Below are 20018 nucleotides of genomic sequence, written 5' to 3' on the forward strand. Positions count from 1 at the left end.
CACAATATTTTGCAAGGAAGCCACCACATACCTTGGAGAAGCTTCTCCAAAAGATGGATGAATACATCCGAGCTGACAATGATTTCCGCCAAAGAAGGGAGGAAGCATATAGGTATTCTGAGATGACTAGGGGCTTCAGAGGAAGACTCCACCCCAGGCACGTCAGAACAATCCACAATCCCAATACAAATGATGATAGGACCAATCATACTTAGAGTAGCCAACACAGCGCACAGTCTTCTGGAATGCAACAAACTTCCTACAGGCCACCAGCCCTGAGAGGTAGAGGGGGGAGAAGCTTCAGAGGAAGGTATGGTAATCAGCCTAGGAAACTGTTCTGCCTATTCTGTGGCGAAGACAAGGGACACACCACAAGGACGTGCCAAGTCACGATCCAGAAGCAGAAGGAAATCGCTGAAGCAAAAGCACGGTAGAACCAGCCGAAGCAGGTCTTGCATATTGGTTCGTGCTACTCTCCGTATATCCCGGAATATGTGGGCAATCAACATCCTACGACTTTTGTTGCTTCGGCAAGTCATTCCCAAGCTTCCTGGGCTCAGTTACCACCACCACCACTGCGCCTACCCCGATTCATAATCAATAGCTAGAAGGGCATCATCAGGTTCAGCAACAGCGTGACCTTTGGGAGGAGTCCGAAGCTCGCACAGTCAACAACACTGTGCCCGAGTCGAGACATATCTACTGAAGGTGGCACAACGCTTACGCCAAAGAGTGTTTTAATCCAATGTATTCTTACTCATTTTTTGTCTTTACATTTTCCTCTAAAAAGACAATACAAGAAGGTTTAACCTTCAGTCTGATCTAATAAGACTGTGGCTGAGAAGGTTTAACCTATAGTCTGATCTAATAAGACTGTGGTTCCACCATCGAGTGTAACAAATAACGGCTCACAAAACTCCTAAGTCGTTCCTAAAGGAATGCAGAGCAAGTCACGAAGCTCTAAGTCGTTCCTAAGGGGATGCACAACTTAAATGACACCTAAGTCAAAGGTGAAGAAGCTCCAAAGTCGTTCCTAATGGAATGCAGAGCTTAAATACCACCTAAGTAAAAGGTGAAGAAGCTCCAAAGTCGTCCTTAAGGGTATGTAGAGCTTAGCTCCAAAGTCGTTCCTAAGGGAATGCAGAGCTGCAATACCACCTAAGTAAAAGGTGAAGAGACTCCAAAGTCATTCCCAAGGGAATGCAGAGTGTGGGTGTGTATTCGTGTGGGTTTTTACCTTCGGCACAAATATCATTTTGCATCATACCATCATATCATATCGCATAGCATCGCATCATACATCATTTTGCATCAGCAAAAAGCCATGGAGAAACAAGGAAAAGTTGCTTCTTCGAAAATATTTGTCGGATCATGAAAGAACATGTTGTAGCACAAGATATGCCTTCGACAGATATATTTTTACACATGAGGAGAATATTCGCTAGCAGTATTATTACACAACAATCGTGGCATAATACCCAGTATTGAATCGACAGGAGGGGAATCTTTTTCTTCGTGAAGCATGAAAAGAAGGGAAGATGTTTTTTCGCTAGCGGCTCAAAAACGGTATGTACGAAGGTTCGATGCATCACAAAGAAATATATTACATTAACACACATACAAATACTTGATGTTTGGTTCTTATAAAAGACGAAAGCCATGTACAAAAATTAAACTCTCAAATATACAAAGTTTTAATCTTCTTTCAACACTTTCTCAGCAGCTTCATTTAGCAGTTTGTTGACAGCTTCGTCAACAGCTTAATTAGCAATTTTAATCATATCTAGTGCTTCCTTCAAGGCTGGGTCAGCTTCGGGGTTGTATGGCTCCGGTGGGACCGTGGGAGCGAAAGTTCAGCTACATCATAAAAAAATGTTTGTTAATTTCGAAGCTGAAAACGAATTCCGAAGCTAAACCTCAGTAAGGGTACCTATAATCCTTGCACGCTCGGCAGCTTCTTCAACTCGTTTGGCTTCTTATTGAGCGTCGTGAGATTCTTTTTCATTATTTCTAATAGCTTCATCAACTATTTCACGACCACCCTTCATCCACACCTCGTAGTAAAATTTTCCGCCTAGCGCAGAAGCTTCGACCGAAAGGTTTTTAATGTCATCCGCTGAAAAACAAACTCTTACAGCCTTGGCGTGTTCGTGGCCAACACCCCAACAATTTCCATTTATATTTCCATCCGAAAACATTCGCCCCTCGCATTAACACTCTAAAGAAGTGTTAAACTTAGGACGAAGGTCCCCATTTCTAACTTGTGTTGTCTTGATTCTCGACGTCTTTAGGGATTGAAATCAAGTAGTCAACGGAGGCGGTTTTCCTTAAGAACCGGATTAGTTTCATTATAATTAATTGGAACGCAGATATCTTGCTATTGCGTTAAAAAAAACTAGGAATAAAAAAATAGAGAATCCTATGCGTGCCATTTTGATCGCAGAAGAAAAAAAATTATGCGAAAGGACTTTGGTATGTATGGTAGGAAGTTTTCCTCCATACTTTAGATGAGAAATAATGCTATGTTTTAGTGTGAGTGTTTCAACGCATCTTGTGTCTTTCTTTCGCCTTTTTTTTCTTCTCTCTCTGTTGCTGATAATAAATACTATATCTACTACGTATAAAATACATTTCTTTTACTGCGGGAAGCGTCCAGACGCCTCCCTCCTATCCTATGAGAGACCGAAACGTTTCTTGGCCGTTGAAAATGCTTTCAACGCGGTCTAAAAGGCAGCAGAGAGCACTCTAACGTTACAGCCTTTTTTCTATTTCTACGCTTCGAGGAGAATATTACACTTTAGGGTTAAGCCACAGATGATCGATTTTGTTCCAATTAGCTCAAAAGACATAAACGTCTAATAATAACGATCCATAATTTGTTAGAGGAGGGGTGTATATATATATGTGCATGAATCCTAAAGGAGAGATGGGAGACCGAGACATCGGGATCAGCCCGTGCTCAGTGCTGACGTCGTCACTCAAATGCTGTTTCGTCCCCGTCCGCCCATGTCCATCTAGAATTCGATCCAGTCCAAACTACCTTTCCCGGCTTGGTCAATCCTGTCGCCTTCGGTCCATCTCACACAGACTCCGGCCGGCGGCTCCACTCCACTGCCCCGCCGCTCGGTGCCGTACGTCGTCGTGCTCCACCGCCTCGATCCTCGGTTTATTGCTTTCCTGCATAGCTTCCTTAGCTAGCTAGGTCTCGTTTCATCAGTCTCGATCTGCTGCTCGTTGGCCGCCGGCGGCTACGAGCATGGAAACGTACACTACGGACGACGCGCTGACGGCCATGGGGTTTGGCAAGTTCCAGGCGCTTGTTCTTGTGTACGCAGGGACGGGCTGGCTGGCGGACTCCATGGAGCTCATGCTGCTCTCCTTCGTCGGACCGCTGGTTCGGCAGCAGTGGAACGTCTCTGCCCAGCACGAGAGCCTGCTCTCCAGCGTCGTCTTCACTGGCATGCTCCTGGGAGCCTGTTCCTGGGGCTATATTTCCGACAAATACGGAAGGAGGTAACTTGACCTCTCTCTGACTCTCTTTTCGTTTGCTATGTTTTGACCCTTCCATATGTGAAAAGCACAAATCTTGTACCTTGTGATGATTGCAGGACCGCTCTATTGTTCTCCGTTACTCTTACCGCTGGAGCAGGGTTGACAAGTGCTCTATCTCCTAACTACATATCCCTGCTGGCACTTCGGTTTCTTGTGGGTGTAGGAGTTGGTGGCACGCATGTATTTTCGTCTTGGTTTCTGGAATTTGTCCCTACCAAGAACCGTGGTGCCTGGATGCTTGTGTTCTCTGCTTTCTGGACCATCGGAACCATCTTCGAGGCTTCGCTTGCGTGGGTATGAATGAGTATATGACTGCACCTCACAGCTTTTCTTTCCTTTTTTTTATTGTATATGCAAGCATGTAATCGTCTTAAATATTCCTGACATCTGTAATGCATGCAGGTCGTGTTGTCAAGACTGAGCTGGCGGTGGCTGCTGGCGTTCACCTCCCTCCCATGCTTCGCCTTGCTCGTGTTTTTCGTCGTCGCACCGGAGTCGCCACGGTACCTCTGCGCGCAGAACAGAATATCCGACGCGACCCTTGTTCTTGAGAGGATGTCCAGGACGAACAAGGCCGCTCTTCCTCCCGGAGCTCTGGCATACCACCACACGGAAACGCAGCTGGGACTGGGAGAGAGTACAACAGACGACGCCTCCAAATCCGGTTCCGGTGGCATGGCTGCCCTGCGCAGGCTGTTCTCGCGCAAACTGCTGAGATCCACGCTTCTCATCTGGTTCGTTTGGTTTGCAAACTCCTTTGCCTATTACGGCCTAGTGTTGCTGACGTCGCAGCTGAGTGACGCGAACCGGAGGTGCGCATCGTCGTCTGCTCACAAATCTCAAGCGCACGAAGGAAACCCGAATCTCTATAAAGATGTCTTCATAACTAGCTTAGCAGGTAGGTACTACTACTATTAATTAATTGTTGGTGCTGCCTCTAACCCAAATATGGCATCGCCAGAGTTTCCGGGGCTGGTTATTTCTGCCATTATCGTTGATTGGCTTGGCCGGAAAGCTACAATGTGGATCTTGCTGTTTGGATGCTGTGGCTTCCTCGGACCTCTGGCTGTTCATCAGAAGGAGTCGGTGACAACCGCTCTTCTGTTCGGTGCTCGCGCCTGTGGCATGGGGAGCTCTACGGTCTTGTGCTTATACGCACCAGAGGTAATGGTTGTGAGTTGTTTCTTGTATGGTTGAGTACTCTCATGAGTATATTAGCTACCCTTCTTCCTCTTTGATTGGCAGGTGTACCCAACATCAGCGCGCTCCACAGGTGTTGGCATTGCCACCGCCATCGGAAAAATTGGCGGCATCGTTTGCCCCCTCATCGCTGTCGGCATGCTGCGGAGCTGCCACCAAATGCAAGCCGTCCTGGTCTTTGAGCTTGTCCTAGGCCTCGCGGGAGTAGCCTGCATCCTCTTCCCTGTGGAGACCAAGGGCCGCGAGATGAAATGACAGACCCTTCACAGCACCCAAAGCGACCACTACTTTCAGCGGCGTACGTTCGAACATAAAGTATTTTTGTTGAAGACGCGTACTCAGAAAATTGCTCAAGCTATATCTTTAATGAAATATTCTGAGTATCCTTTTTATCAATTAGTTTTTTCTACCCTATGTCTTTTTAGTTTTCACTATTTTGATTAGATTTTGTTTTCTAATTAAAATCTTAATACAACCTGCGTGGAGTTAGTTTGCTAACGCATGTGCCATGATATGGTTACAGGATAATGAAAAACAGTTTTGAGCTCTTTTAGGCTCAAACCACGAGTTCAAATCATGTGTGTGAGTGGGGACGTGTGGTGGGGGAGGAATTAGTTCGTTTGGGATTAATTTACTCGGTGGATTTGGATTCTTTGTATTTTTAGGCACTGTTTGGGATAGCTCCAGCTCTATTAAATTTGGTAGAGTTAGAGGAGCAGGCCATTAAACGCTCTAAAAAATTGTAGAGTTAGAGCAATAAGCCTTTAGAAGATATTTAGATAAGCCAATTTGTTTATTATTTAGATTAAAAATATTTTTAAAACTAATTAAAATGATATTATAAACTACAACTCCACACTGGAGCTGGAACCTGGAGCCATTCCAAACACATGTAACACCCTGAATTTGGGGTATAAAATTTTTTCTGTAATATCCACCAAATTCAGGTGTTGCCTCTTTCCTTCTCTCTATAGATTTCTTCTCTCTTCATTTTAATAGAGTTTGTGTATTTATTTGAGAGGTGTATTATTTATTTAAGTACAATAAACCATAGGGGAGACATGAAATGTTGCATCATGCTGAGCCTAATTTTTTCGTTTGTCTGACGCACATGTTTAGAATATTTAAATTTGAATTTGTGGTATGTTTGAATTTGAATCCAAAAGAGAAAATAAAAGAAAACTGGATTAGAAAATTCGGAATAAAAGAAAAACAGAAAGAAGCCCTGCCGCCCCCTTTCCTCGGCCTTTTGGCCCAGCCAGCCCAGAGCGCACGCTCGCGTCTTCTCTCTGCCAGGTGGGTTCCGCCTGCCGGCGCCGAACCTCTCGCCAGCGCGCGTTCGCTCCCTCCCTTTCTGCTTGGGGGCCACCTTGTCAGCGCCGGCCCGCACGCTCGCTCGTGCGCCCCCTCGCTGACTCGTGGGCCTCGCTCGTCAGCCCCATCTCCTTCCCCGCAACCGCCGCGCCTGCGCCCACGGCGTACGCTCCGCGTGGACAAACCGAGCCATGCCCCCATGACTCACCCCGCGCACGTCGCTCGGGCGTCAAGGTAAATACCCTGGACCCTCCAACACACCCCCACCTCTCATTCGCTCCCTCTTTGCCCCTTGCCCTCACCCAGCTCGCAGCGCCACCACCGCTGTTGCCTAGCCGTTCCACCGTCCTCGCCGGGCCTTTGCCATCGCCTCGCCCACGGTGAGCTCTGCCTGAGCACAGTGCACTGGGAACCTGCCTGGGTTTCCCCTTTCATCGGCTCGTCTGCCCCGTCCGCGCCTAACTCCTTCCCTGCGCAGACCGGAGGTCAACCACCGCCGCATTCCCTCGCTGTCCGGCCAACCAAAGCCTCCCAGCGTCGCACCGACCACCCCCGAGCACCGACCCTAAGTAAGGAACCTCACCCCCCTTCTTTTGCATTAATTTCGTCTCACCGTGGTGGATTTGGGCTCGCCAAAGCTGCTGCTCGTAGGGTCGCCGCGTCTTCACGGCGCCCGGCCAGTACAATCTTCCCCTGTGCCCAAATCTCGACCTAGAATGCTCCTACCCCCTCATCGAAGCTCATGCCGGCCTCGGTACACCGGATTATCCCCCACCGCGGTGGGGATTGGTCGCCGGAGCACCCTTTGGTCCGCTGGGGACCCCCTCCATCATTTTCCCACCCTCGTTCCCGTTCTTGCGACCTAAGCTCCACCGTACTGTTCGTTGGGTTCCCCCAATGGCCTAGCCTGCCCGGACAGCCCCAGAACCCCTAGATCCCTGGCCCGCCTCGCCTCCGGCGCCTACGCAGTCACGGGCATGAGTGGCGCTGCCCCCTGGCCGGCCAGAACTGTTAAAACCACTAGCGCCCGATCTTGGCCACCCACCCCTAATCCGATGGCCCAGAACATCGGATATTGTTTCGCGTTAGTTCATTGAACCAGGGCCCTTGATTCCCCATCCAGCGGCCAGAGCCCCGCGCCCTCAATGCGCCACTGCCCCTGGGCCTCCCTGTCATCCACCCACACCTCGCGCGCCTGCCCTGCTGGTCTAATCTCAACTGTTGATCCAAGATCCAACGGCCGAGGGAACCCGATACCCCTTCGTTTGGTTTTTTTGTAAAAGAAACCCTCGGTTCCCTAGAATTAGAATCCGCAGTCCAGTTTTCTTTCAGCCGAGTCCCTGATTTCTTGCAGAGAGACCCCTAGACTTTATTTTAATCACAGAAATAGGTTTAATTTAGGGTTTTTGAATTCCAAAACTTGTAAATTTCATATCTTTTGCATATGAACTCCAAATTGGGTGGTTCAAATTGTAAAATGTTCAGCAGGTTATTCTCTATCTATTTAAATTATGTTCATTCACTGTTTTCATGTCTCAATTTTATGGTTAGTTTCTAGGTTAATTTAAAGTGATAGAATATTTATTAAAGGGTAAAATAAAAGGTAAAGCCCTAATGAATGTTCAAGTGCTCAACCTTGGAAACTTAATTTCATTTAATGTAATCCCATCCTTGGAGTAAGTTTATTTAAGTAAGTAATTTATTAAGATAGACCCAGTTAGGTAAGTAATTTACTCAGATAGACTTAGCTAGAAGACAGTAGACCCTTAAACATAGTGATCTACCCTAGAACCTGGAGTTCACTTGTGTGGTTGTACTTTTAAACTAAACATGTGTTTGATCTGTTGCATATGTTTGGTGTACTGTTCTTTTGTTATACCCCAAATGTGTTGAATGAATGATTACTTTGCATAGACAACGAGCAGTCCATGGTTCCCGAGTGTGTTGCAGAAGACTTCCCTGAGCAGCAACCTAGTGAAGGCAAGTGTCCTCTGACCCATTATGTCCTACTGACTTTATAATTCACTATCCCGCATATTATGATCAACCTAAGGATTGACTAGTGTTCTGTTTTTCCTATCCTTGGTTATCCTTTGGGAATTGGTTACTATGATTAGTATTATGCTATTGCTTTACTTTAATCAATGAACATGATGAGAATATTCATGATACGATGTTGTTATTCTGGATATGATGATGAACTTGTGATACTTTAGGGGACTCGGGCTGTTTCTCGAGAACTTCTCCGTAAGGACCTGTTCGTTGGATGACCACTTGGGAAAACAGTACAACCGTGAGGGTGGTATGGGACGCCCTTACCTGATTAATTAGAGGAACTTGAGGTATAGTCGGCTTCACCATCGTGCTGTCAATTGGGTCTGGGCACAGTACTTGCTCTACCGAGGCTGGGTGCCAAGGTTCTTTCGTGTTGCTTTTATTAGTCACCCTTTCTATGGGGAGAGCTACTGTGTTTATCAAATTGGAGAAACCTAACGGGAGGCTATGATCTTTGGGGAATCTTTGTAAAGGCTACGTAGTGATACCCTACCAGATTACCCAGGTACTGATCAATGGGGAGTAGCGCTCCTCGGGCAGAAAGGGAATCATGGCTCGTGGGTAAAGTGTGCAACCTCTATAAAGTGTTAGAAACTGGTATATTAGTCGTGCTCATGGTTATGAGCAGCCTTGGGAGCTCCTTTGATTAGAGTTACTCTGGTTATCTTTATGATGATTCTTAATAATGATGATGACTATCTTTATGGTATTTGGTATTTCCTCTTGGAGGGAGTGCCATTCGGGTAATAACTTGGGATTATTGATAAAATTTGGCTTTCTACTAGTAATAAACACCTGACCAACTAAAAGCAACTGTTTTAAGCTTAACTCCACATACGTTGATCATGGACACAACTTTAGCCAAACGGGACATTTGTTGAGTACGTTGATGTGTACTCACCCTTGCTTTAAAACACCAAAACTCTAGGTTGTCTTTATTGCAACCAATGCTCAGGAGAAGATGAAGGCAACATGGAGAACTTTCAGGAGTTTCGTGACTTCGACGAGTTCTAGATTAGATTAGTGGCAAACCCCCAGTTAGCTGCCTATGAAGGCCTTATCTTACTACGTTTTGTATGGACGTCGTGATGTTGTAAAGTACTTATTTCCACTATTATTTTGAGCAATATGTGATGATGTCCATCTATGTAATCACTTGTACGTGAATTTCTGATTTTGGCACGTACATGTTTCGCATTCGGTTTACCTTCCAAAACCTTGGTGTGACAACACCCCTTTAGGGTGATGAAGTTTCTTTGTTTGGTTAGATGTGTTGAGTTGACTCAGGACTCATCCTAGTCTATACTAATCATTTCTCTACTAATTACTGAGTCTATATTAATCCTATCCTAATGATCTTTGATCATGGACACAACAATATGTGATGGTTGTGGTCCCCTTCCACACCAAAGAGATAAAAAACTGGACATAGCTGGCATGGAACCAACATTCCCAGTCACATCTGATCCACATGAACCAAAAAATCGATCTATTCTATTTGCAGGAGTGAGGGGAAGGTTGTCATCAAGTTCACCACAACCATGTGACCATCTCATTATCGACAGGGAAGAAGACATGCCCTAATGGCGAGTTCGTCGAATCCTAAAGGTATACTATGTTATTGTCCATGTATGTACTGGCTAGGGTTGAGGGTAAAGGTCATTGGCATTCCAGCAGTGGTACCCAAGCTATGTGAAAGGATCACGATGCCCAAGAGGGGGTGAATTGAACTTTTCTAAATTTCTTGCAAAAGATTAAACTATGATCACAAGCCCAACTTCACCCAACAAGCTAGTTATATCAAATGAAGCAAAGAATACTAGAACAATCCTAATTAATCAAACCATAGATAAACTTTTAAGTACTAGAAAGTAAATTGCTCAAATGAAATGCAGAATGTAAAGTAAGAGTTTAGGTGACTCCTCTGCTTTTTACCAAATTATTGAAGAGTCGGCACTCTCCACTAGTCCTTGTTGGAGCACCCGCACAAGTGTTGGTCACTTGTTTTTTATTCCTAAAGGATATAAAAAACAAGGCAACACAAGTTGTTAGATTGAGAGCTTCTTCATTCAATTAACTCTTCTTCAAAGGTTAATTCAAGAGAGAAGACGGAGGGTGTGACAATAAGATGATAAAAACAATATGTAAATTAAGAAGAGCAAGATATATCACTCATCTGAATGTGCAACTCTTATTTATTTCATTCCTTTTGCAAGATATAAAATGACTACAATTGTACCTTTGGCTTCACACAAGCGAGAGCTCGAAGGTATCTTTGAAGGCTAAGCGGGTAAGCACTCTGGGCTCGAAAAACATGTCATATGCATGGTACTTGTGGGGGACAGATATCCCCTGGGTCCACTAAAAGAGTAAAAGACCTCACGAAAGGCCCAAGGGCCCAATAAATCGTAAGGTCATTCTTTCGTGGGCCTGGGGAGGGACAATTAGCAAAGCAGATCGACATGAGGCCGGATTGATGCCAGCCCGGACGGCCCACAACGTCGAGCGAGCGACCACAACAGAGATCCGACTTTCCCGCGCTGGAGCCCCCATGCAACGGAGCCATGCGAGGATAGGTCGGCAGAACTACAGGGAGATAAACTCAAACAGTTCACTATCTTTTAGCTACACATTGTTATCATATCCATGTGTATTGCCCCACGGTCGAGTATATAAGGCCTAGGGGGTACCCCTTCAGAACGATCGACCCTATTACTTAGCCACCCACTTCAACTCTCTGCATTCTCAATTCAGGGAGCTCTCTTGTAACCTCATTCACCCAGCATACTCACCAGGACGTAGGGTGTTACGCATCTCTAAGCGGCCCGAACCTGTAAACATTGTCCACTGTCCCTCGTGCAACCGGCACGAACCATTTTGCTACAGTCGTCGACACCGTCCTACTCCTAAAAACACCTTCAGGGGCAACCCCGGGTGTGCGGTCGACCCAAAACACCGACAGCTGGCGCGCCAGGTAGGGGGTGTGTCGACGATCCAAGCTAGCTCAATGGCCGTCACCTTCCACAGCAAGATCACCCTCTGTCCCGGATCCGTATTCTGCTTCGGAACAATCTCATCCGTAGCAGATGAAGAGGGAACTCTACACCACATTGCGGATCCGCCGGAAAAGAAGTCTCCTCCAACAAACTCCGAAAATGTCGGAGAAGCGCAACCTCCAGCTCTCCGGAAAAAGATCGTCTCCGGAAAGTCGGGGGCCAAGGGCCCGCTGACCCGGAGAACTCCACTGTCTACTTCCCCGACAAAAGAATGGACACAGATCACGAGGGAGAAGGAGACCAAAGGGAAGCAAGTTGTTCTTTCCGTTCCTCCACCCTCAAAGGAGAACGGAAAGAAGGTCGCCACGACAGCAGCACCATTTTATCTCGACGTCCTCTTCATCGGGAGAGTGGAGTCGCCTACCGTCTCCGACGACGAGCCGACCGTACCCGGAGAAGAACTACCTCAACGAGAATCCCGCCAACGGAGAAACCGGCGCAGGAACGTTCAACGACATCACGCGGCCGGAGAACGGGATCCGGAGCAACCTGTCTCGCGGGACGAGGTCTCGGAGATAGGAGAAACCCCGGAGGAACGCGTCTTCAGAGAACGAAGGAACTCCCGACGACGTGATCGCCGCCGGGCTCAGGAACAAGCCGAGCAAGATGCAAGGCAACGCCGGGAGAATCCATTCTTCGGGCGCAACCTGAACCCCGACTTCGCCCGAGCCATGAACACGCCGAGCGAAGTTGGAGGAGTACTAGCTCGGATAGCTGATGGACTCCCTCGGACTCCCGACGCCGAGGGCTACCGATGACTGTTCACCCAGGCAGCCAACCATCTTCTACCGCTTGCTCACCCACCGAACGATCTACGACACGCCATCAACAGTCGCCGAGACGCGCGAAGCTCCATCAATGCTTCGCGTGAACGACGGCATGAGAACGAGATCCGTCGCCGGGAGGAGTACGACAGGGATCATGGCATCCCAGCTCAGAGCCAGGCCACCAGAACTGAGTTGGCAACGGCCTCAACTGGCGGTACTACCCGGGGTCGGTCGAGGAACCACAACAACTACTCCCCTCCCCGGGACAGACATCATCCCCGACGACAGGAGGACACATGCGGAGTGTCTGCTCTTACTCTGCGCCTTAGGGCCATCCAATGGCCTCCCAACTTCAAGGTATCCAATGTCGACAAATATGAACCTAAGCAGGATCCAGGGGGTTGGTTAGCCGTCTACACCACCGCCGCTCGAGTTGCCGGGGCGTCCGAAGACGTGATGATCGCGTACTTACCCATTGTCCTTGGGCAAGACGCGCTGCAATGGCTGCGACATCTACCTCGACACTGCATCGACGACTGGGGCGACTTCAGTCGATGCTTCACCGCCAATTTCCAGTCCCTCTTTGACAAACCGGCGCAACCGTGGGATCTCAAATCCATCAAGCGTCGAGGGGACGAAACTCTCAGGTCGTACCTCAAAAGGTTCCAGACCATGAGAAATCGTATCCCCGAGGTCACGGAGGCAGCCGTGATCGAGGACTTCTACAAAGGATCCAACGACTCGGCCTTCGTCCGAGCTATATTACAGAAGGCGCCGACTACCTTCGAGGAGCTGTTCCGGAAGCCGACCTCTACATCACCGCCGACGAGCGGGCCCAGGACCTCATCGGAGGAGCAAAGCCCGCACCGGCAGCACCACGACGCGACGCGAACCAGCAACCCAACAAACGCTGGGAGAAGAGGCCTTGCGAAGAAGTGCACGCCGCCGGACCACCTGCCTCTCGCGCCCGAGGAGGACCTCGCGGAGGCGAGCGCACGCTGGACGACATCCTCGACGCCCAGTTCCTGTACCACAAGGACATGCGCCACACTCTTCGTAACTGCCGGGACTTCAAGCACTCCGTCGGGCACGGCCGACCCTTCCAACCTCTACCTCCCACTCCGTCGAGGGGAGGACCAGATGAACCACGACAGCCCCATCAGCAAGAGGAGGGAGGAGGAGGAGCCTTCCCGCGCGTTGACAGGGAGGTCAACGTCATCTTCGGCGGACACGGGTCGCAGGAGAACAAATGACAACAAAAGCTCAACGACCGCCAGATACTGGTGGCGACCACCGGTCCTCCCGCCCTACCGGTGGTCGGAGCACCCGATCACTTTCACTCGGGAGGATCAATGGCTCAACTTCGACCATCCAGGCAAATACCCGCTCCTCGTCGATCCGGTGATCCGAGAGAGCCGGGTGAAGAAGGTGCTAGTGGATGGGGGGAGCAGCATCAACGTCACCTTCCCCCGGACACTCCAAGGCTTGGGAGTTCACCTCAAAGAGCTCCACGAGTCGGACACTCCCTTCTTCGGCATCGTGCCGACTGAAGGGGAATACCCGCTGGGCCACATCTACATGTCTGTCACCTTCGGGACTCCGGAGAACTACAAAACCGAGTTCCTGAGGTTCGAAGTGGCAAACTTCGACTGCGGGTACAATGCCATCATCGGAAGGCCGGGATTGGCCAAATTCATGGCCATTCCGCATTACACGTACATGATACTGATGATGCCAGGACCGCAAGGAATCATAACTGTGCGCGCCGACTTCCAAGGCGCCGCAGAGTGTTTCCGAGTGGCCATCCAAGCAGCCCTCACCACCAAGCCGTCGACGGTTTCTTCAACACAGGCGAACTCTAAGCCTGAGGAAGACCTTGCAGTACCGGCAAACGAAGCTCAGGCCGCGACCTCTATGCGGCCGACTGAAGAAACTAAAAGGATCAACCTGGGGTTCGCTGATGAACGCAAGACTGCCATCATCAGCTCCAGCCTGGACGACAAATAGGAAAACGCGCTCGTCCAGTTTCTGCAAGATAACCGAGACGTATTCGCATGGCAACCTGCGGATATGCCGGGAGTCCCAAGAGAACTGGCCGAGCACAAACTGAAGGTCTATCCCCAGGCGAGGCCGATCCGGCAAAAACTACGTCGTTTCACGCCCGAGAAGAGAGAGGCCATTCGCGCCGAATTAGCCCGCTTGGTCGCGGCTGGATTCATTAGAGAAGTGTTACATCCCGAGTGGTTAGCCAACCCTGTTCTTGTACTCAAAAAGAATAAAGTGGATTGGCGCATGTGCGTCGACTATACTGATCTCAACAAACACTGTCCGAAGGATCCCTTCGGGCTCCCGAGGATAGATCAAGTGGTGGACTCCACCGCTGGATGTTCTGTGCTGTCTTTCCTGGATTGTTATTCCGGATACCACCAGATTAGTTTGGCAAAGGAAGACGAAGAAAAGACAGTGTTCATTACTCAGTTTGGTGCTTTCTGTTATACCTCCATGCCGTTCGGCCTCAAAAACGCTAGAGCAACTTATCAGAGAGCTATTCAAACATGCTTAGCCGATCACTGGGGCAAGCGTGTGGAAGCCTACGTAGATGACGTGGTAATCAAAACAGAGAACTCGGAAAACTTCATCGAAGACTTACAGCTGGTTTTCAACAGTCTGAGACGGTATAGATGGAAGCTTAATCCCGAAAAATGCGTTTTCGGGGTGCCAGCAGGAAAGTTACTCGGGTTTATTGTCAGCCACCGGGGAATTGAGGCTAATCCGGATAAGATTGAAGCTATCATGAAGATGGAAGCGCCTCGATCACAAAAGAAGGTTCAGCGACTTACTGGATGTATGACAGCTCTGAGCAGATTTATATCCAGGCTGGGGGAAAAAAGGTTTACCATTTTACAAGCTACTCAAGAAGGTGGATAAGTTTCAGTGGACTTCAGAGGCACAGGAAGCTCTAGATGCACTGAAGAAATTCTTGACAACACCACCAGTACTGAAGCCACCATGACGAGCTACGTCAACTCAACCAGCTGAAGATCTACTACTGTATATCTCTTGCACGACTCACGTGGTAAGCACCGCGTTGGTAGTCGAGCGAGCAGAAGAAGGACATGCCTACCCAGTGCAACATCCTGTTTACTTCATCAGTGAAGTTCTGGGACCCTCAAAGAAAAAGTATCCTCAAGTTCAGAAGCTATTATATGCAGTACTTCTAACTGCCCGCAAGCTACGTCACTACTTTGATGACCACAAAGTCATAGTAGTCACTGGTTTTCCGATAGGGGATATTCTTCACAACAAGGAAGCCATTGGCCGAATAGCCAAGTGGGCTTGCGAGCTGGGATCTCATGACATCGAGTTCCGACCTCGCACTGCCATCAAAACTCAAGCACTGGTTGATTTCGTGTCAGAGTGGACTGAACAGCAAGTACCAGACAACCCAGAGACTGCGGAAGTATGGCGAATGTATTTTGATGGTTCGCTGAAGCTGCAGGGAGCAGGAGCAGGAATCCTCTTCACCACACCTAGAGGCGAGCACCTCAAATATGCCCTCCAGTTGCTGTTTCCGGCCTCCAACAATGCAGCCGAATATGAAGCTCTGATCCATGGATTGAACATCGCCATATCATTGGGCATCAAGAGATTGATGGTGTACGGAGACTCTCTGGTAGTCATTAGCCAGATAAACAAAGAGTGGGATTGTTCAAGCGATTCAATGGGAAAATACTGCACTGCCGTCCGAAAGCTGGAAGATAAATTTGAGGGTCTGGAATTTCATCATGTAGAAAGAGATCGGAACACAGCAACCGATATATTGTCCAAGCTAGGATCCAGTCGAACTCAGGTCCCACCTGGAGTCTTTGTGCAAGAAATAATACAGCCGAGCATCTCAATGGATCAAACAGAAGAGTGTAATATTATAGATCAACCCGAGTCAGAGTCTGATGACTGGAGAAGGCCAATCATCAAGTATATAAAGAATGAAGAGGAACCAGATGACAAGAATTCAGCCGAGCGCATTGCCAGACAGTCGGCTCACTACACACTCATTGGGGAGACATTGTACAGAAGGGGTGCATCAGGCGTCCTCATGAAGTGCATTCTCCCATCTACTGGGAAGCGACTTCTGGAGGAGGTCCATGCTGGGCAATGTGGAATACATGCAGCATCCAGAACACTAGTCGGGAAGGTCTTCAGGTCAGGATTCTATTGGCCAACAGCGAAGAGTGATGCAGCCGAGTTAGTTTAGAGGTGCGAAGCTTGCCAATACTTGTCAAAACAACAACATCTACCAGCACAGCAACTGCAGACCATACCAGTAACTTGGCCTTTCGCATGCTGGGGACTGGATATGATTGGACCTTTCAAGAAAGCTCAAGGAGGATACACTCATGTATTGGTAGCAATCGACAAATTCACTAAATGGATAGAGTTCAAGCCCATTGCTTCTTTAACCTCAGCTAAGGCCGTGGAATTCATACAAGACATAATATCCAGATTCGGGATACCAAGCAGCATCATAACTGACCTAGGATCCAACTTCACAAGTTCAGAGTTCTTCGACTTCTGCGAGCAAAAAAGCATTCAGATCAAGTATGCATCTGTAGCACATCCAAGAGCCAACGAGCAGGTTGAGCGAGCCAACGGGATGATACTGGAGGCACTCAGGAAAAAGGTCTTCGATAAGAATGAAAAATTCGCAGGAAAGTGGATAAGAAAATTGCCCTATGTCGTTTGGAGCCTAAGAACCCAACCTAGCCGAGCTCTGCATGGAAACACTCCTTTCTTCATGGTCTATGGGTCGGAGGCAGTGCTACCCGCCGATCTCAAGTTCGGGGCACCAAGGTTGATCTTCGAAAATATAGCAGAAGTCGAGGCCACCAGGCTGGAGGACATTGATATACTCGAAGAAGAACGGCTGAATGCGGTAATCCAATCAGCACGATACCAGCAGACTCTAAGGCGCTATCACGACAAGGCTGTGCGACAGCGATCCTTCTCAGTAGGAAATCTCGTCCTCCGCCGAATTCTAATGGGGGAGGGACGGCACAAGTTATCGCCTTTATGGGAAGGACCCTTCATAGTAGCAGAAGTCACTCGGCCAGGATCATATCGTCTCACTCAGATGGATGGCACAGAAGTCGGGAACTCCTGGAACATAGAACACCTCAGGAAGTATTATCCCTAGCTGAATTTCAAAAGCTATCGGGACGACGATGTACTCTGTAAAATGGAAGTATGTCATCAATAAAAAAGGGCTTCAAAGATACTCAGTTTGTTCATGATTGACTTGCATTCTTACTTAACTCGGGGTGACCACTATGCCCTGCTAACGGAGCAATCGACTTAAGTCGGCAACGACTTAAGGCGGTGCAACATGCTCGCGCTTACTTAACTCGGGGTGACCACTATGCCCTGCTAACGGAGCAATCAGCTTATGTCGGCAACGACTTAAGGCGGTGCAACATGCTCGCGCTTACTTAACTCGGGGTGACCACTATGCCCTGCTAACGGAGCAATCAGCTTAAGTCGGCAACGACTTAAGGCGGCGCAACATGCTTGCGCTTACTTAACTCGGGGTGACCACTATGCCCTGCTAACGGAGCAATCGGCTTAAGTCGGCAACGACTTAAGGCGGTGCAACATGCTCGTGCTTACTTAACTCGGGGTGACCACTATGCCCTGCTAACGGAGCAATCGACTTAAGTCGGCAACGACTTAAGGCGGTGCAACATGCTCGCGCTTAATTAACTCGGGGTGACCACTATACCCTGCTAAAAGAGCAATCGGCTAAAGTCAGTAGCGACTTAAGCCGGTGCAACATGCTCACGCCTACGCAATTCACTGTGACCACTACGCCCTATTAACAGAAGCAACCGACTTAAGTTAGTGGCGACTTAAGGCGATCTAACGTGCTTACAATTACTCATATAAGGATGACTTCTTTATCCCGCAAATAAATTTCAAAACCATCACACATCATTTTACTACTGCAAATTTACGAACTGATGAATTCTGAAACAATATGAAAATAACACTATCGTCCAAGTACTGAAATGACGTCTTCTAACAAATGTCTGACCATGCTAACCGCGCGCTCAAAGCACGCAAAATGTCTCTCTATTTTGTGATATTTTTCTCAGGAGCAATCGATGAGGAAGGATGACTCGAGGAATCAGGGGCAGCATTCACATCAGCCCTTATATCTTCAGGAACAACCACGCCGGGTCTCCTCATCAAGATTCGCCCCGCCCGAATAGCCTTGTCCATGGATCTATCGCGCTGGGCTCTGAGAGTAACAGAAGTATCTTCGGCAACCTTGGCAGCCAGCCGAGCAGTTTCTAACTCTTGGGCGATGGATTTCTTGGAAGCTCGGAGTTCTTTGATAGTAACGTCCTTCGCTGATATCAACTGCTTGAGCTGGGTCACTTCATCCGTGGATTCCTGCAGCTTACAGCGTTGGTTGTCTAACTCTTCCATGGTGAAGCGATGACTCCTCTCCAGGATGGTCAGCGAGTTGCTAGAATCGCGATACAATCTGTCGAGACTGTCACGAGAAGCAGCAAAGATACGTTTTTCTTCCTGCAAACAAAAGTCAACTCCCTCAAAAACCAAGCAAGTAATAGGAGCACAACAAGGCAAAGAACAGTTTCATAAATCACCTTTTCAGAATTGAGCTGAGCGTGAAGAGAAGAACTCAGTGCATTGGCATCATCTAAGGCAGCAGAGACCTGAGTCAGTTCAATCTGACTTTGAGAGTACTTTTCCTCGAAGTCGGCGCACCGCTAGACCAATTCAGCCTGATCTCGAGAATGTTTTTCCTCAAGAGCGGAAATCTGCCGAGTCATACCTAGCAGGAGACAACCAAACAAAGGGGGTCAGAATGTAAAGCAGTTTAATAGTGAAGACAAAGAGAAGCAAAAAGCACTAACCGGCGTTGGTCGCCTCCAATTCAGAGACACGATGTTGAAGTGACACTGGATTCCAACATGCAAGTGACGAAGCTACTTCTGGGACAGAAGCACCCTGTAACCTCAGCTGGCTAGCCATCCCATCCACCAAAGCCTGATGAGAAGAACAGATGAGTGTAATGACAGCAGTTTGTGCAATGTAAAAACCAAGCTAAAATACATCACAGTACCTGGAGGTTGGAAAAGAACGAAGGGATCCCCAAATCAGGAGAGATCATATGATAACCGGGCATAAGGCCACCACCCAAAGCAGCTTGCAACGAACCAGCAGGAATCAACTCGGTGCCATCAACAGAGCCCAACACTCGGTCAGCGGGGACGCTACTCTCTAAAGCGACTCCCTGGTCCAAGGCTTGGGCTACCACCATACAACCGGAGTGTGGAGGCGATCCCGCATGAACGTCCATGGAAGTACATGAGGGAGACCCCGCTCGGACACCCTCGGGGGCTGGGTCATAGTTTGCACTGCCCACTTGAGCCGGATCATTCCCGACAGCACCCTCGGGGGCTGGGCAGTGGCTTACACTTCCCACCCGAACCAAGTCATCCCCGGTGACATCCTCGGGGGCTGGGCATGTTTCAACACCACCCTGGGGGTCCAAGTTCTCCGCGGTAGCCACTTCTAAGGCTGATGGGCCCTCAGTTACTTCCATGGGACCAGGACGATCCAAGTCAGTCTCTCGACCCTCGAGATCGCGCTCCAAGGTCGACGAGGCACGGGATGACCTCAAACCAGCATCAAGCACATCAGCACAAACCTTCATCACACCATCATCTACTGGCTCCGAAAACAAATCCTCTGGAACCATATCCTCAAGAGTCTGATCAAAGTTGGTCAGGGATAGTTCCTAGGAACCAATGAGAGTAGACAAAGCAGGAGAAGGAACTCCACTACTTTCACCACTAGCGATGAACTGCCGACTGTTTTTCCGAGTCAAAGGAACTTCATCTTCTTCCTCCTCGTCGTCCACATTAGCAACACAGGCAGCACCCCATTAGGATCAGCAACAGAAGGGGCACACCCATTGGGATCAACAACAGAAGGAGCACCCACGTTGGGATCAGCAGCAGATTGGGTACACCCATTGGGGTCAGTG

The 20018-nt window shown here is 48.6% G+C and overlaps 1 protein-coding gene across 2 annotated transcripts; it reads left to right on the forward strand.

Annotated features, from left to right (window-relative positions):
* Window positions 1-2914: 2914 nt before the first annotated feature.
* Window positions 2915-5250, forward strand: LOC100281528 (synaptic vesicle 2-related protein). Of its 2 annotated transcripts, XM_008676669.2 has the most exons (5): window positions 2915-3513; window positions 3609-3846; window positions 3955-4450; window positions 4514-4716; window positions 4798-5250. In XM_008676669.2, exons 1-5 carry the CDS (start codon window positions 3257-3259, stop codon window positions 5005-5007), a joined length of 1404 nt encoding a protein of 467 aa, XP_008674891.1. In that variant the 5' UTR covers window positions 2915-3256; the 3' UTR covers window positions 5008-5250.
* Window positions 5251-20018: the final 14768 nt, after the last annotated feature.

The sequence above is a fragment of the Zea mays genome, chromosome 1, assembly GCF_902167145.1.
Source record: "Zea mays cultivar B73 chromosome 1, Zm-B73-REFERENCE-NAM-5.0, whole genome shotgun sequence".
NCBI classification, from domain to species: domain Eukaryota; kingdom Viridiplantae; phylum Streptophyta; class Magnoliopsida; order Poales; family Poaceae; genus Zea; species Zea mays.

Coding starts and splice junctions, on each gene's coding strand:
- LOC100281528 (XM_008676669.2), top strand. CDS start 3,257: ATGGAAACGTACACTACGGACGACGCGCTGACGGCCATGGGGTTTGGC. Junction 3,514..3,608: donor TCCGACAAATACGGAAGGAG/GTAACTTGACCT, acceptor TGATGATTGCAG/GACCGCTCTATTGTTCTCCG. Junction 4,717..4,797: donor TGTGCTTATACGCACCAGAG/GTAATGGTTGTG, acceptor TTTGATTGGCAG/GTGTACCCAACATCAGCGCG.